The sequence below is a fragment of the Glandiceps talaboti genome, chromosome 12, assembly GCF_964340395.1.
Source record: "Glandiceps talaboti chromosome 12, keGlaTala1.1, whole genome shotgun sequence".
Classification (NCBI taxonomy): Eukaryota; Metazoa; Hemichordata; class Enteropneusta; family Spengelidae; genus Glandiceps; species Glandiceps talaboti.
In genome coordinates, this window is record NC_135560.1 from 18432192 (window position 1) to 18450731 (window position 18540).

The 18540-nt window shown below is 35.5% G+C and overlaps 1 protein-coding gene across 1 annotated transcript in view; it reads right to left on the minus strand.

The window, feature by feature from the left end:
* The window catches only part of LOC144443186 (putative E3 ubiquitin-protein ligase HERC1), a 50996-nt gene extending 36154 nt beyond the window's left edge, over positions 1 to 14842 (minus strand). Inside the window, exons 1-19 of the mRNA XM_078132571.1 lie at positions 13913 to 14842; positions 13673 to 13768; positions 13067 to 13270; positions 12308 to 12475; positions 11875 to 12112; positions 11234 to 11377; positions 10743 to 10870; positions 9983 to 10127; positions 9145 to 9316; positions 8898 to 9032; positions 8325 to 8490; positions 7458 to 7583; positions 6957 to 7145; positions 6265 to 6417; positions 5644 to 5788; positions 4918 to 5109; positions 3743 to 3832; positions 1082 to 1309; positions 241 to 429 (exon numbers count right to left, since the gene is read on the minus strand). Of these exons, the coding sequence (XP_077988697.1) occupies positions 241 to 429; positions 1082 to 1309; positions 3743 to 3832; positions 4918 to 5109; positions 5644 to 5788; positions 6265 to 6417; positions 6957 to 7145; positions 7458 to 7583; positions 8325 to 8490; positions 8898 to 9032; positions 9145 to 9316; positions 9983 to 10127; positions 10743 to 10870; positions 11234 to 11377; positions 11875 to 12112; positions 12308 to 12475; positions 13067 to 13270; positions 13673 to 13768; positions 13913 to 14842 (3838 nt within the window). The remainder of the gene's footprint in view (positions 1 to 240; positions 430 to 1081; positions 1310 to 3742; positions 3833 to 4917; positions 5110 to 5643; positions 5789 to 6264; positions 6418 to 6956; positions 7146 to 7457; positions 7584 to 8324; positions 8491 to 8897; positions 9033 to 9144; positions 9317 to 9982; positions 10128 to 10742; positions 10871 to 11233; positions 11378 to 11874; positions 12113 to 12307; positions 12476 to 13066; positions 13271 to 13672; positions 13769 to 13912) is intronic.
* Positions 14843 to 18540: the final 3698 nt, after the last annotated feature.

Below are 18540 nucleotides of genomic sequence, written 5' to 3' on the forward strand. Positions count from 1 at the left end.
CTATAGATTCTATGGGTATGGCTGTCTCATTCAAATAGACACACCACTCCAAACACATACTGTAGGTTTCCTGAGTCTGGCTGTCTCATTCAACGAAACCATTCTTCTATTAAAAAACAAAAGCTACGCAAACTCTAGATTTATTGGGTATCAATGTTCTATTCATCATCCCACTCGTCCGCAGCAAAAATAAGTGTACTACACTTCTGGTATGGTGGATTCACTCAACAAGTATCTTACCTCGATGCTTGGCATACTCTTGCATACTTAGAATTATAGACTGGGCTGGTTCTCTACTGATTCCCAACATTAAATCCATCAAGATATTTGTTCTGCTGTCTGTAGATTGCTGCTGTTGTTGCTGTTCAAAGAACTGTTGTTCATCTCCATTTGGTAGTATTGCTTCGGTAACACAGTTGAGGCGTTTGTCTGCACAAGATAACATGTTTGATGCTGTCATTTTACAAAGCAACACTGTGGAGCAGTTGAAGCATTTACTACACTTGGACAAACTTATTATTAGTTAACAATGTAAAAATGCAACATGGCTATGTATAAAACATTAAACTTCATTTCACTGAGTTCAAATATTGTTGAGGAATAATGGAACATTCAAGAAGCAGGAATGACATACAATTGAAGACATATACATAAAGTTGTTGCATAGGATAACATAGTAACAATTTGTTCATGAAATGTAAGTAGGCATACAGATGAAACTCCAGTTCTTGTATTGCTTGAAGTACAACCACTGTAGCCTATGATCTAGATAGCTATTTACCAATAGTCAGTCTTTGAAATGACCTTTGAGAGTGCTACTTCGAAGTCTTCCAAAAACTTAGTTCTGATAAATAAACACATTGTAACTGTAGTATACTTGGCATGCCTGTCAGTGACACAAGTGATATAATGTGTTTATTATCAGAACTGAGTCTTCTCTTGTCAACCCTGTCCAAGTATGTTTCAAAGGTCTCCCACTGGTGCATGATAAGCTGTTGTTCTGATAGCCACATGGCAAGATCGTAGTAAAAGTAATTCACCAAAGTCAATAGGACATAAAAATGTTTCTAAACTGACTTACCCAACTGTGATATTTGTAAATCAGGCTCCAAACCATTACTAAGTAAATGTGACCTCATCCAATATTGTGTGTCTCGTTCTTCTGAGGAAGAAGTTATCCCAAGTAACATACCGCCAAGACATCGCCCTACTAATAGTGCACAGGCACGTTCCAAATCTACCAACCAAACCCATGCCTTGGCAGGCTGAGGTAACGGTAATGCAGCAGGGTCAATACTTTCTGGTGTGGCTATAAAATAGGAAAATATCATTTCTTGTAGTATGAATTATGACTCACCATTTGTTGTGGTACTAAATATGACACATAATTGCTTCTTGTGGTACAAAATATGACTCATCAATTTTTGTAGTAAAAAATGTGACTCATTATCACTTCTTGGGATATGCAATATAATACTATTTTGGGGGGTATAGAACTTGAAATACTTTTTCTTGCTGTAGCAGAGAAATGTGAAAAATATTTCAGGTTACATTACAACTTGGCAAGTAGATACTTCACATAATGTGCTGAAGTTTTAGATGCAGCTGCAAAAGAACACAAATTACTTTTGTTTGTGTCAAAGTAAAGGTACATCTAATGATTACATGTAATATCTTAAAGTTTCCATAATGTCTTAAGGTCAAATTGAACATTCAAAAATAAACTTCCAAATGCAAATCATGGATCAGACTGACACATTAAATACTGTATTGTATTTTACTGTATTATACTGTACTGTACTGTACTGCTCTGTATGGTACTGTTCTGTTCTGTACTGTACTGTACTGTACTGTACTGTACTGTACTGTACTGTACTGTACTGCTCTGTATGGTACTGTTCTGTGCTGTACTGTACTGTCCTGTACTGTACTGTACTGCTCTGTATGGTACTGCTCTGTATGGTACTGTTCTGAGCTGTACTGTACTGTCCTGTACTGTATTGTACTGCTCTGTGTGGTACTGTACTGTGCTCTACTGTACTGTACTGTACTCTTTTGTATAGCATATCATGCTGTACTTTAGATACCTGGTATTGTACTATCTTAATCATGGTGTACTCTGCTGTACTGTGTTATACTGTAGTACACTGTACTGTACTGCACTGCACTGTACTGTACTGTACTGTACTGTACTGTACTGTATTGTACTATACCATATTACACTGTACTGTACTGTATTGTACTGCACTGCACTGTACTCTACTGTACTGTACTGTATTGTACTATACCATATTACACTGTACTGTACTGTACTGTACTGCACTGCACTGTACTCTACTGTACTGTACTGTACTGTACTGTATTGTACTATACCATATTACACTGTACTGTACTGTATTGTACTGCACTGCACTGTATTGTATTGTACTGTACTGCACTGTATTGTATTGTACTGTACTGCACTGTATTGTACTGTACTGTACTACACTACTGCATTGTACTGCACTGCACTGTACTGTATTGTTGCACTGTACTATCCTGTATCGTATTGAACTGTATTGTACTATACTGTACTGTACTGCACTGTACTGCACAACACTGTATTGTATTATACTGTACTGTACTACACTGTATTATACTGTATTACACTGAACTGTATCATAGTGACCTGTACATAGTATACTGTACTGTACTATACTGTGGTGTACTGTTCTATATGTATACTGTTCTATACTATTCTACATTGCAATACATTTTACAAACGACACAAGAGAAAAAAATCTAGTGCTTACATTGTACATAGTGTCATGTCTGCACCAAACTTTTCTATAAAATGTAAATTTTGATGAATGCACAACTAATCACAGCATTTCAGGTGATCCCCTTTAATTTGATATTGAACTTGACACATGTACAGATGCCAACAACTGGTACTACACTTTCATGAGGATTGATCCTGCCACTGTTTAGAAACTACCTATTCATAACATGCTGTTAGGGTGCATGATTACACACACACACACACACACACACACACACACACACACACACACACACACACACACACACACACACACACACACACACACACACACACACACACACACACACACACACACACACACACACACACACACACAGGAAGGTAGTTCAGTTGGTCAGTAAGTAGGATCTAGTATCATTGTTTGTCAACAAAGTGAAGTATGTCTCTAATATGTACATCTCCTGACTTAAATACACAACAAAACTTTTGAAAATAAAACACCTCAAAACAAATTCCACACAATGTGTTAGAATTCAACATACAATACACTCATGTTATGTCTTGGACTGCACTGGATTAATCTTTAACTATATTTTTGGAATACAGAATCCAACAATTTGTGACAGCAGACATATGACTACTACATACTGTGTGCATTCTATAGTTACATAGACAACAAGTGACTAGTGGTAGTAAGCATTCATTAGACAAACATGCAAACAACATGATTCAAAACAGGCTCATCTAGTAAGTACTACATAATGTAACGATTATCACAAGCAGGCACGTTATAACAACTAGTGGTGTTTATGCACAGAAACCTTGACTAGACAAGGGGCACGTTGTAACTGAAATTGAATGATAACGTCGCATTCAGATTAATGGGTGTTAGGGGGTACTTAAAGTAGGTGCATTATATGGGTACTAACACCACAGTGGTAGAAGGCAAACTAGTGAGATTGGATGACACCCAGTTACCTTGAGACATCCATACTGTGGCAGAAGGAGGGTAAGGTGGAGGATCAACCTCATGAGTTGCTGACTTGTTATATCCACTGAGGACAAAGACTGAGAGATGGAGTATTGGAAGAATGAAAACAGTGATCAGACATGATAGACATGATAGATAGATAGATAGATAGATAGATAGATAGATAGATAGATAGATAGATAGATAGATAGATAGATAGATAGATAGATAGAGCTGAGACTGACAGACAGACAGACAGATAGATAGATAGATAGATAAGATAGACAGATAAATAGATAGATCGATAGATAGATAGACAGATAGATAGATAGATAGATAGATAGATAGATAGATAGATAGATAGATAGATAGATAGATAGATAGATATTCCTGTTTTAGGTGTAATTGTGTGAAATATTTAACATAGCTGTGTGAAAGATATTGAAAATATTAAACTATGTGAAAGATATTCAACATATTGTGTGAAAGATATTGAACATATTAAACTGTATGAAAGATAATCAACAGTCTTGAATGAGACAGGTGAACAGACATAAACACAGTGCTGGTGGTAATTCTATGACCAATATCAACATTATACAATGAATACCTACATTATATGACAAATACCTACATTCTATGACCAATACCAATATTATATAACCATTATCAACATTTTACAACCAATACTAACATTCTATAACTGATACCAATATCAACATTACACGACCAATACCAACATTCTGAACCAGATGCTCAATATGACCAATACTGGCAGTCTACAACCAATACCAACAGTCTCAAACCAATACCAACCAATGCCAAGGCTATGACCATGAAACGCCAACAATTTGCAACCAATACCAACATTCTATGACCAATGCCAACTTTATACAACTAACAGCTACAGCCAGCAACCCATGCCAAGTCTGTGACAAATACCAACAGTCTGACTCTAAAGATGTTAAAACTAAAGTGAATATTTACTAATTTTCACACTATTAAAGTGCAATGAGTTCTAGGATCACAGTCCAAATGTTCCATACAACTATATTCCAAGCATGACACACAAAACACTAGTCATGAAATGTCTTTGCTGTGAAAAATCTATGATTTGACTACCGGTAACTGAAAATTCTAATAAAAAACTACAATATGTTAGCATTGCTAATGAATGTCGTACCATGAATGGGCCATTCCAGTTCTTGTTCTTCTAGTAGTGATGCAGCAGGTAGAAGTCTGTTCAGCTCATCTAGTTGTGGTAATAATGACAGCAGTGCAGGTAACAAAGGTCGTATCACATTGACTGGTAGAAGTAGTAATGAATGGATAATTTGTGACAACATGGCACCAGCAGCTGAGTTGTACAATACGTCTAAAATGCAAACAAATCAAAAATTATCATGAGTGTTTTATTTAAAGATACAATTAATATGCACTTAGTAATCATGAATATTTATCTTCTGCTATTACATATACATGTCTGTTGACTCCCATGAGACAATGTGTGCCCAGAGCAAGGACCTAGTGTACAATGAATGGGGAACAAGTTTCAACTTGGTCATTCTAGGCATTCATGTGTATGGTAAGTGTAAATCTTGCAATGATTCTCCAGAACGCAAAGTTTATAAAAATGGCTTTATTTCTTGCAGCAGCATTCCCTTTTAAGTCTATAGGAAATAATGGACTCAAGGTAATTTCTTTATCATAAAAATGAAATGACGAACTACATGTACCAAATTTCTTTCATGATTTCAGAAGAACTAGATACAAACTTCCTTTTGGCAAAGTTTCAGGAGATTAAAGTTACTTTGATTTTCAAACTGGTTAATACCAAGGTTTACTGTTCTTTCACACCGGTCTGACTGAACCTTCCTACATTCAGTATCATAAATTCAAGTGAACATACCTCTAAGTTTATCCCTTACAGCTGATGAACTGACACCTGCACTTTCTTGTAGCAATGACACAGACCTTGTCAACACCTCCACTGCATGTGGTAACAACAATGACAAGTGTTTATGGAGCAAAGACACACTGGAAGCAATACCCATCTGAAAATAACAATCAATCCAGCATTTAAAGAGGTCTAATATCCATAAATGCTCTCTATTTTTGATATGGTTAGTCTCACAATGGTTAGTACACCCTCATACAGTGGGAACTCAGCTTTACAGCCTAAGGGTAGTACACCCTCATACAGTGGGAACTCAGCCTGCAGTTATCAATGGCACAGGTTGACCAAATATTTTTACCAAAACGACTGAACACATGTCAAGTGTAGTAGAGCCTCAATCAGATTCCAGAGTTGAGTAAGTTACCAAGATGCTATTTTATCTAAAATGTTTTACCTAAAATCACATATAAGTTAATACTGGTAAACAATATAAATGTACTAAAGGCAGAAATAAGTCTGACTGGACTTTTCCTTTAAGTTGATAGCAGTAATCAATACAAGTGTACTAAGGGTAGAAATAAGTCTGACTGGACTTTTCCTTTAAAAATTCAACTCTGTGTTTCTGTGACTTACCTCTTCACCAGCATTGACATGTATATATGCAAGTAGATGTTTCTGTAGTGAAGACAGTAATTCATGTAGATGTGAGGGTGGAGCACCATCCTCACAACAAATAGAACTAGGATCTTTATCACTATTTTTCTCTAACTCTCCAAAAGCTTGTTCCTGTAATTCATAAAAATTACGTATAAGTATAAAATGCAAACTATCTATAGCAATATGCCATGCTTATATCATAAAGATAAAACATTGTTTAGTTTTGGAAATTAGAAGGTGCCCATCAACAACATTTTAGCTGGAAGACGAGTGAGCATAATCACTCAATATCACACTTTCCCAACATTTCAAAGTACATTTTGATAACATTCTTGGCCAATTGAAATAGCACGGTTTCTTCTGTTCTCCTTTGCTTTACATGTATGTTATATGAACAAATGAATTTTGTTTGCACTCATCTTGGTGACTGCTTCTTGTACTGCCAGGCATTTGGCATACATAATGATAAGTTTAACCCTCATATAGGACACCCTCAAGTGACACTAAACTCAAAAGAAGGAAGCCGGAATACAGAATTTGAGAAAAATCCCACGACAGACATATATTTTCACTGTAAAAAAATATTCCAACTTGATGGAGGGAGTATGAATTCTTTTGAGGCTACAAGATTCTAGTAACTTTATTTCCACAGAGTAAATCTGACTTACTGTATGAAAACCAAGGTTTCGGAGTAGTGTTTTCATCAATACTTCTGCTAAATGAGTATCTTGTTGACTACTTGAAGTTTGAGTAGGTCTTGGTTCTAAATCTACATCAAGAGGTGAGGAGAACCCAAGTAGAGAAGCCACATGTGTGTTGTCTTGTAAACTTGTCAAGATGATTCCCAGTTGCATCCTCTGTAAAATACAAAGTACAAAATGTTATTGAATAGCAGTAATAAAGAACTACAGGGCAATTCTCATTACCTGCAGTAGAATTTTACTCCTCCCTAGGGGCATAATAGGAGTAAGGATCATCCAATTTCTTGGTCAACACCATGGCTTCCACTCCATGTGTACACATATATACATTACTATAGCCAAGGTGTGCATGATAATAGGTCAATCCTCTTGTTCCCTTTTGACAGATAAAATTGACAAAGGAAGAAGTAAAAGAACAACTAACTCCATTTTTCTTATGTGAGTACAGAGGTTTAAATGAGTACTTACTTGTCCCTTTGACAAACCATCCCACCTATCAGGTCCTTGGGGTAACAGAGAATGAAGCAATTCCATCCGTTCACGTAGTGGTGGTAGAAGAAGAGGAGCACCAACTGAAAGTGTTTCACTGACAGCCTATAAATGGCAAACATATACAAGATGCTAATACATCACATTCATTACATTTCTCTCATATGATTGGCACTACATTGTGGAACAATCTTCCTTTCAATCTCCGCCACTCTAAGTCTTTTACATCCTTCCACTGTTCTCTCAAGACCTATCTCTTTAAACATTAGTTTCAGCCTTCTCCAATTGTCTAGTATCCAGAGTCTGTGAATCCACATTTGCTCTTACCATAAAGTAATTTTCTTTCCATTCACTTCTGCAATCTGGAGCACTGCTCACAGAGATTAGGCACCCTATAAATCTTCTTTGTTATTATTATTATTATAGTATTAGGGGGATCATGTGGTTATCAATCCGACATGAGAAAAGTGGATAAAATCCTTATCCTAAGACACAAACATTCATATATGGGGCTGTAATATATTCATTACATACTGAGTGAACAATTCTATGGTAGGAAATGTATTTTGATTTGCGTATTTATGATTTTCATTCGGACAAATTGCGAACATATGACTATCTAGCAAAATTATATTTTATACAAGGTGCTACCTCTTCTTTCAAATTGCCATGGCAACATAAGCTTTAGTATTCCAGATGTTCCTATCTGGACAATAGCCCATTGTAATAGACCCCTGATGAGAAGTTGGCGAAAATTTGAGCCTTGTTCAAGAAATGTTTTGACTCTGTGAATAGAAAGTCATTACTAAGATTGCATGTGTTTATTGAGACATATGATAAACTCACCTGTTGAACTGAATCTGGTGTGTTGGAATCCATTAGTCTAAACAGTAAATGTCTGAGTGGTCTAGCCTGATTTCCTAGAATACTGGCTGCAACACCACCAGCTAATGCCAACTGGAGATGTGTACATAGCAGCCGTAGACATATCAACACAAAGTGGTGATGTTCTCTGCAAGATTGAACAAAAACAAAGCCAAAAGCTTAAACAAGGAACAACACAACAGTTTTGATTGCATGACTGAGATATAAACATTGACTTTATGAATGCAATACATAACATATATGGAATCATTTGAGATATTCCTTATTACACTAGAAAGGGTGACAGAGTGAATACCAATTACCATGTCAGCAAACATCATCATAAAAATAAGCAAAAATTCAGAAGTTTTGAATGAAACTTTCTACCAACTTTAGCAAGGTTATCTAGATATGACATGGCATTACAAAAATAGTTACACTGATATATTTGGATATTTGACATACTGATGAGAAGTAACTAGCACAAATTATATGTTTTAACATATAATTTCTTTGCTGGGTAAACAGATGTGGCAACATTGAATTACAACTTACCGTGCAGTAGGAAATGGTGGTGGTGGTGTTGGACTATCAAAACCATCACAGTAACGTTCAAGAAATGTTCTCAAGTAAGTAAAGGTACCTTCTTGAAGATCTACACAGAAAGGTCTGTGCCAGGCCACCACTTGCCTGTTAAGAAAGATATGTATAAGTTGAAAAATTACATACAAATCAAGTGTGCAAACTGAAGTACCAATATGTAATGCTATCCCATAATATGATACTGAAGACTCAAACTCACCTATCAGTAGGCAATGCTGTCCAGGCTATACTGTGAGATGTGCCAGCTGATATTTGATTCACACTGATGCCATCTAAGCCGAGAACTTTCTTAGGCCTGGTTATAGGACTGGTAGTATGGGCCTGTCCACATTGCCCCATAGCGTTGTTTCCCCAGGCATACACTTCATTATCTATCAGAAATGAATTTGGGATGTTTAGTTTGAAAATTGACAGGATTGTATATCACATCTACTACACACTACAGTCCTACTAAAATGTTATGGTCTAACATGAGGAGGACCTGAGGTCTTAGGTTGAAAGCCAGGATTTATACTATAGTATTTTGATGCAGTACAATGGTTTGATCTATTTATACTAAAATATTAGAAACTGAAAGCAAAGCATGCACTAATTAATGTAATAATATAATTCATACAACATGCAAACTAAATTGTATGCATCCAAATAGAAAATACAGAATTTCCACCCTGGCTGTTCTACTGGTACGTTATAACAACGCGCGTCTACATAATTGGTTCTTTGGTGCTGTACATTCAAAATCATGATTATTTCCAGATGATGTCTTAAATTCAGCTTGCATACTATTAAGTACGGTTTTCTTCACTCAGTCAGAAATACTCATGACTAGGAAATTTGTCTTTAGTTGTATTCAACTTGTAGTGACAAAGCCCCTTAGGTAACTGATATTTTCATTTGCTGAACAACAAATATATTATTGGGGCCCACTAACAAAGTGTGTTTTTGGCATCATCAGTGGTAAAACAAAATCTGCATCAATGTTACATGTAACACAAAAGTAACAATGTTCTGGGTTGGATATTTGATTTAATGCTTACCATGACTTAGTGCCAAACAATGGCTATCACCACAAGCAACATCTACAATCCTTGTAGACTGTAAGTCTTCAATTAGTTTAGGTCTGAGAGCTGTAGATTCTGATGACCCACAACCTAAACAAGCTCCACAACCCCAGGCATACACCTACAACATAATCAATCAATTAATCAATCAATCCAGAAATCAATAAATTATCAATCAATTCCTGTATAAGCTAGCCACAATTCTACATCATTTCAAACATTGATACAATCTTCTAAACACTGATAGAGAGTCTTGTTGCTCTAGAAGTCTGTCTCAAAAACATAGTTTTACAGTATATCGTATATGACATTAATATGGGCTATTTTTACAAAACACAACTTCCAATATTTACGATTCTACATCACATGGATCAATTTACAACATGGTTGTCAGTGCTTCTCAACATAACCAATTATTTGATCAAAATTCTACAAAGTCTTCCTTAGTATAAATTTCCTATATCCCATCACTTGATCAAACCTAAACACAGCCTTTACTGCCTGGTGGCTTTACACAAAATGTTGATTTATGGTAAAGTTTGTTTGTTTTGGTTTACAAAATAAACATTATTAGGTAAATTTATTTTTGTTTTAATACAGTAGTTAACACAAGAAACACTTATAAATGGTCCTGTTTGTTGTGTTATATTTTGGTTGACACAGGTTTATATTTTTATCTGACATCATGGTACATGTACTAGTCATCAATAACACAACACCATACACATGTACTCACCTGTCCAGTTGATGTAAGTGCTAGTGAAGACTGGCTTCCACAACCCACTTTCCTAACATACAATCCAATAAGAGCCTCAATTATTTTGGGTTTATATACTCTGTTAGTATCACCATGACCAAGTTTACCTGTCAAAGAAACAATACACGAGAATTGGTTTTCATGTAAATATTAACCCAGAATCATTGCACAGATTCATGGACTCAAATATACACAGTTAAGCTATAAGCAATGTATATTTGAAAATGTTCTTAGACATTCCATTAATGATATAACATATGGCCAGAAATTTAAAAAAATTTTTTTTAACTAAAGCTGCACTAGCTGCAACTGGATCAGGGTTTTAAAAAAAAATGTTTTGTGAGGTACAATAACTTGCTTGTAATATTGTACATCGTGAACAGTATTGCATCACAGGTGGGTGAGCACATTTTTGTAGCTGTATACATGATAAATCAAATCAAAGCTGGTTAGATTATTAAGTGACTTACCGTTATCACCACCGCCAAAAGACCAAACAGTTCTTCCATCTTGTGATACTGCTACTGTATGTGAACTGCCACATGATACCTGTCCAACGTTACTGATGTCCTTAACTAACGTAGGCAAACTTTTACTGTTACTATCACCATGTCCTAAAACAAATTATTTTTAGTACAATTTTGGTATCACTGAGTCCACCACAAATAATATCAAAGAAACATTTCAATATCAACACTTTGTTATTTTTATTTCACAAACTCTAGAGACATATGGGCTGATACTGGTTATATGGTTCAACTATTGTCATGGCAACCAGTTTTTTTATATCATAAACATCTACTACAGACAAATTTGTACTGCAATGCAAAACCAAAATTATGTATGCAAATGAGATTGCGATTGATACACAATATACATGCAGTTATATTTTCATAAAATTTCCAGCTTTGGAATATTAGCAAAGCTCAATAATGAGTACATGCAAGTTTGCGTACTTGGGTATTAAGTTTGCACTCATGCTTGCAGTGTTTTCTGCTGATCTTTTACTCACTGCAACCACAGAGAACATTACAAGTACTCATGCAAATACCAAGAGTATGTCTGTCACATTGGCACTCATGCACCATGGACTTCTGTTACAGTAACTTACCTAGTCTCCCATAATCTCCTTCTCCCCATGTGTACAATTCACCATCTTCAGTAACACAAGCACTGTGTCTATACCCAGCTGATATACACCTTACAACTTTACCAGTGAGTGGACCCTGTATCAACTTGGGATATTTCTGGGTGGAACTATTTCCATGGCCTAGTTTTCCATAGTCTCCATCTCCCCAGCTAAAGACCTGACCCTCTGCAGTTAATGCTAAAGTGTGTCCGTCAGAACCCTGTAATCACACAAATAATAATACATGTACAAATACCATATCTGTCTGCATTAGCACTCTCATTCGAGCAAACACACATGTTCCATCCAACAAGTTATTGAAATAATGGCTAAAGTCTTGCATCTACAAATCTTGTTCAATTCAAATCAAACTGTGCTAAAATACATAAACTTTGAAAGGGAGTCTTTTTCTTACCTTAGAAGAAGATATTTTTCTGATGACGTGAGTTTCAAAGTTGAGTTTCTTCAATTGTGGTTGGTTATTAGAATCCCCTAATCCAAGCCTGCCATAGCTTCCCTTACCACAAGCTCTAACAGAACCATCAACAGAAGTAACAAATGTACAGTACTGACCAGCTTCAATCTGAATAGCATCAAATGGAAAGAATTATAGTTTATGTGACACAACTTTCTTGTATTGACAACAAGTAAACAAGACAAACTTAAAAACCTCCTATTAATGGCGATATTCTCATTTGCTGGTGTAATAAGCCCATTACATAAAATTTAATAAATCAGTTTTATTCACAATTTTTGTCCACGTGGCTTCAAGTACTTTTGTTGAGATCATAACAATACAATAATACATCGTCTACTTAAAGGGCCAAGTTTCAATCCCATGTTCCCATGTTAGTGTTATCTTGTCATAAGGATTACACAGGATCATTCTTTTGTTCTGGACCAACTTTTTCTATAGTTTTTGTAAGATAACTGGTTTTCACGCCTAATGTTAAATCCTTTCTCAAAGTGGGCCTTTAAACTTGGGGAAAAAATATAAACGTTTTACTTACGAAACCATAGCAAAAACTCAAAATAACATGGATTTTTTACTACTGAACAGTTAGTATTTGCATTTGAGTAAACCAATCTAATGAATTCCAAAAAACTAAGTAATTGAAATTGACTGACCAAAATAATTTGATAAAGAAAACAAAAATAGTTTACATATACTTACCACAATACTATTGGCAAATGAGGGTGCAAGTTTAGGTTGTAGTATTTTCTCTTGACTACCCTCAGCTAGTTGATGACTACTATTACTACCCCAAACATAAACTTCGCTGTTTTCCGACACTACACTGCTGTTTTCTTTCGCAGAACTTTTGTTTTCATCTGGTGAAATGCATGTTTTAGCATATTCTGATGCTAATTTACATATCTGTTGAAATCAAAATATGTAAATGTATGTATTAGCACACCATTGAACAAACACACCTGCACAATGTGCAAATAAAGAACCCACCTCTGGTATATAAAGAAGGTTTGCCTGTATGCTGTTTTGTCAATAACTTGTGGAACATCTGTCATGACACAGACAAGTTATGACTCATCCTGTTACTGTATCCTTTAATACTAATGATATCAATATTTGTAATTTTACATATGTTGTTACACTGTAAAGTACTGAATGCAGTTCTGCTAATATTTTTGTTGAGCCAGTTGATGAAATGTAGCAACATAAATAAGATATTTGTCAAACCAGATGACTTTCTGTTTCAGGTTTACTGGTTTCTATTGTGACTGATCGTACTCATTATATACCATATTAATTTATACAAACCTCTTCAATTAAACACATAGCTGCTTGATAAAGGGGTGAAAGACCATCACATGAAGTGAATTCTGTCAGTGCTGAATTTCTCTCACTCCCTGACCCCTGAAATTATGAAAATAATACATAACATGTAAATTTCAAATGATGAAAAACATAGCAAAATAATTACATAAATCTGATTACAATGTGATGTAGGCATTGGCTCATTTACATTTATGAAAAAAAAGACAAATAGTTTTGACTTACTGCAGCTTTCTTCATTTGTTGTAGAGCACCGCTAAAGACATCAGTAGTTATCATTCCCGGTCTGTTCTGTACATTTTCTGATGCAATCGTAACACCATATGCTGCAGCTGAAGCACCCAAAGCCATCTCAATCCAATCCATTAAATACTGCAGTGACCCTCGCTGCACTGCAATGCCTAGAACTAACTCAGACGCTAGTCTTTTACCTATTGTATCTGCTCCAGAATTAGGCATGGTAGCACTTTTTAGAAATCCAGTTACTTGCTTGAGACATTCAAGTCCCATTGGTGGGATTTTACTTTCATTTGCTAGTGACAATGGTGGTAATGAATTGACTACATCAACAGCTGTATGCAAGACATCATTACATAAATCAATACCACCAGCAGGGTTAGGCGCAATCCAACTCTGGCGAAGTAGTGAAAACAGTAAGCTAAGACCAGTACGCACTCCCATTTCAATCAAGGCTTCTGTGCCGGATCGAGATTTGTAAGAACTGCCTTTGTCATCTATGATATCGGAATGGCCTTCCTGTGCTTGTTGTTGTTGTCGTACTTTCTCCTTGTCATGAAACTTGCTAGAAATGGCATAAAATATTCTTTGTAACACTACAAGTCTTTTGCGGAGACTTGATGCGAATGGTGACTCTGAGCATACTGAGCGGGCTAGCATTAATTGACTGTTAAGTAATGAGTCCAAGTAGTGTTCTTGTTCCTCCTGTGATAAAATTTCTCTTTCAAAATCTGGCAGTTGCGGTCCTTTCAGATGTAGGGCTTGCCTTGGCAAGGCAACGACCTCTTTATTTACCAGTAGTCTGTCGTACAAAGAGATGATACCTTCACGACTTGCTATGGTCTCAGCATCTTCACATATCCATGATGCATTAAGATGCTCTAACCATTTCAACTTGACTGGTGGATTTGCTGCCATTTTGAAGATCTATCTGCAACATAGAAAGTGTCCAACATACTAAATGACATAACATAGATTTAAAAAGAATAATTTAATGTTCCAAAAAGTCTGAACAAAGGAAAAAATTATCAAACACAGCAACACTCCCATTAATCAGCATTAAATCTTATTTCATCTGATCAAAATTATTTGTTAAAACTTCTTTATCATATTACAAGTCAATTTACTACTACTTGCATAAATACACCTACTATTACTGTCATATAATACCAAAACCATTTTGCCATTGTTCTACAACAATGATTATGAAATTAGTAGTCCGACTATTATTGTATAGGCCATAAAGCTTTCATGTCACTTATCTTTGTTATTGTTATATTTTATAGGTTTCAAGGACATGGAATACTCTCATGCCTATCTGTATACATGTATGCAAATATAACATTTGCCTAGACTAAACAAGTACAATAATAATCCATGCTGTATGTCTCTAGACTTATACTATTTTATATCTAAATTCTCTTTGCGTGTGAGGACTATAACATTAACAGATTCACACACCTCATTACTGTATCATAACTACATGTAGTATGTCAAGTATGATACACAACCTTGGTTTGTAAAATATCTAATAAAAATACAGCATAAAGCTGAGACTGTAAAATCTACATCGTAACATATGTATCAAAATAAGCAAAGGGACATGCTAAAGACTATAGCCCTGTCCCTATGTGGAATGTTGAATCAGTTCTAAATTGAATCAAAGTCAGTTCCCACATGCACTAAAATTGGTTTGAAGAACTGGTAGTTACTGGTAGTTGAATCAGTTTGAAACCACTTCAGGAGGATAGTCTTGAAAAAATTCAAAGTATAATCAGTTCAAAATCATTGCAAAAGAAAACATGAATCGATTGAAATACATTGCTCAGTTTTCTCATGGGGACAGAAACCAGTTTGAATTGATTTAGCTGAATTGATTCAGTTTGAATCAGTTTCAAATCGATTCAGGTCGGGAATTTCAGTGCTATTCTCACACTGGAATTGTAGCTTTGTTTTTGGTCAAACATCAATATATAAAGAATAGACAGACCAGCAAACACTGCAATTATTGCAACATTATCTGCTCTTTGGCTATAATAATTTAACAAAGATAGAGAAAGAATGGACAAACATGGACCAATCAATAACTGTCTGAAAACTTAGACAGACAGTTGCCAACTAATGCAGCTTGGATGACCATCAGGTAATCTGAAAAGTAAGCAGTTAGAATCAGAATCAAGGTCATGGACAGGTCATTTGAGGACAACTATAGCTCGAATGACCATATGACAAGTTGGTTGGCGCCAGAATCAGTTTGAAAGATCACTAAAATGACAAATGTATGACTACCATTGACTCAAAGACAATCTTTATCTTTAATTTCAAGTAATTTTTGCAAACAGACATGCAAAGTGGACTCATTCCTGATATCATCAAATGGATGGGTGAAGTAAGACCCTCAGTTGTCTCTCAGACTCTGGTATCATTCCTGGCTTGCCTGATTATTGTCAGAGTTCTTTAGAATTATTTAAGATCAGATTGAAACTGGTGCCAGCTTTAGAACAAGTTTTAAAGGTTATCTAAACTGATTCTGTTGCTAACATTTGAACATCTATGATGGATGAGATGACTTTAGGGTCAAGATTACCAAGGTCAGGGGTCAAATGACTAGACAATTCTTAGCATCACTACCACAAATGTTAAACTAAATGCTACTACTAAAGAGAACCTTTAAAACTCTTCAAAACATGCTAAACTCTAGTTAACTGGTGTACAGATTACGATAAATACAATCAAACGACACGTTCCCAATAAATCCACTGCAGTCTGCTTGCTAGTAAATAACATTACTATTATTAGAACTACAGTACATCGTGAAAACACTTATTGGCAGATAAGGCGACAAACGACAGTACTGGCGCCATATGATATATTTCAATTGTATTTATGTACCTACCAGCTACAGTACAAGTCAATTTCTTGTCATTCACATGAAATCATCGCATTATACTCCCGGGTTATACTATTATAGGTTACACTTACACTTACACTGTTTTACAGATAGGTGACACATCGGTCATTCTTACACAATGAATAAGTTTGGGATTTCAGCCATGCACACTTAGTAAAATACTTTGTATCACGTTTGGACATACCTTATTAACTACGCAGAGAATAGCTCACTTAATCCATTTCAGCGATTCCAGCAACAATTCTGAAAGAGTGTAAATATATCCTGGCACTATATTTTGTCTAGTCGGTTTCAACGGTCCGCCATTATGTATAAATGCGCATGCGTAAAAACGGTCACCCTAAGTTACTGAAATAACTCGCTATACTTTACAACGTACAAACAAATTGTAGAACAATTAAACCGGGCCAGGTCCGTTCACAGGGAGCTCAGACTCAGTTACTTTTGTTTACAAATACAAATTAGCAAATATATAAAGAAATAAAGAAACAAACAAAACACAAACAAACAAATAAATAAACAAACAAACATAAATCTAATGACAAAAAAAAAGGTGTTTACCCAGTATAATCAAGGAGGAGCTCGATTCGTCCTCTTCACTATGTTTCACATCTACTGATTGTTTGTACGTTCTCTTTTGCACATCCTTTTGATGTACTTTTGAAGTTTTGTCAATTGTAGATCGATAAAGACTGGAGTGCGACAATATACTAACGTTTACCGAGACTACAAAATGGAAACAGCGAGTTTATCCATAGGGAGCCCAGGAACCGTGTTACAAACAAACAAACAAACAAACAAACAAACAAACAAACAAACAAACAAACAAACAAACAAACAAACAAACAAACAGACAGACAGACAGACAGACAGACAGACAGACAAACAAACAAACAAACAGACAGACAAACAAACAAACAAACAAACAAACAAACAGATAGGCGGGGGGATAATATACTATAACCATCCATGCAAAGCATACGTTTTGTATGGATGAGTATATATAGAAATATATAGTATATTATTAACCCCCATGCATAATGATGTTTTGTTTGTTTATTTGTTGGTAACACGGTTCCTTGGCTCCAAAATGGAAACATCGAGTTTATCCATAGGGAGCCCAGGAACCGTGTTACAAACAAACAAACAAACAAACAAACAAGTAAACAAACATATAGGCGGGGGATAATATACTATAACCATCCATGCAAAGCATACGTTTTGTATGGATGAGTATATATAGAAATATATAGTATATTATTAACCCCCATGCATAATGATGTTTTGTTTGTTTATTTGTTGGTAACACGGTTCCTTGGCTCCCTGTGGTGCAGCCAACGAAGCTGTTAACTTTCGTTGACGATTTTATCATTGAGAGTAATTGTATCAGCAGGAAGGGAAAACAGTTGGTATTTTCAGTAGGAAAAACTTGTATTTCAGTTGATCATGGGTAGGTATATGGGGAGAAAGGAAAGATATCGGCAATACGGGCTATTATAGTAGAATTCAATAAAATGTCATATCCTCTGATCCAGAGTGATTTCCTTGTTTTTTTAATGACGTTAGATTAGTTAGAAAAAATGTAAGGATAATATGTTGAATGATCTATAATCTGAGGATGTATACCAGTGCAAAAGACAAGATCTGGAAAACAATCTATGGTATGGCTTTGATATCTTGGTACTGTAGTTGGTATGGCTTTGAT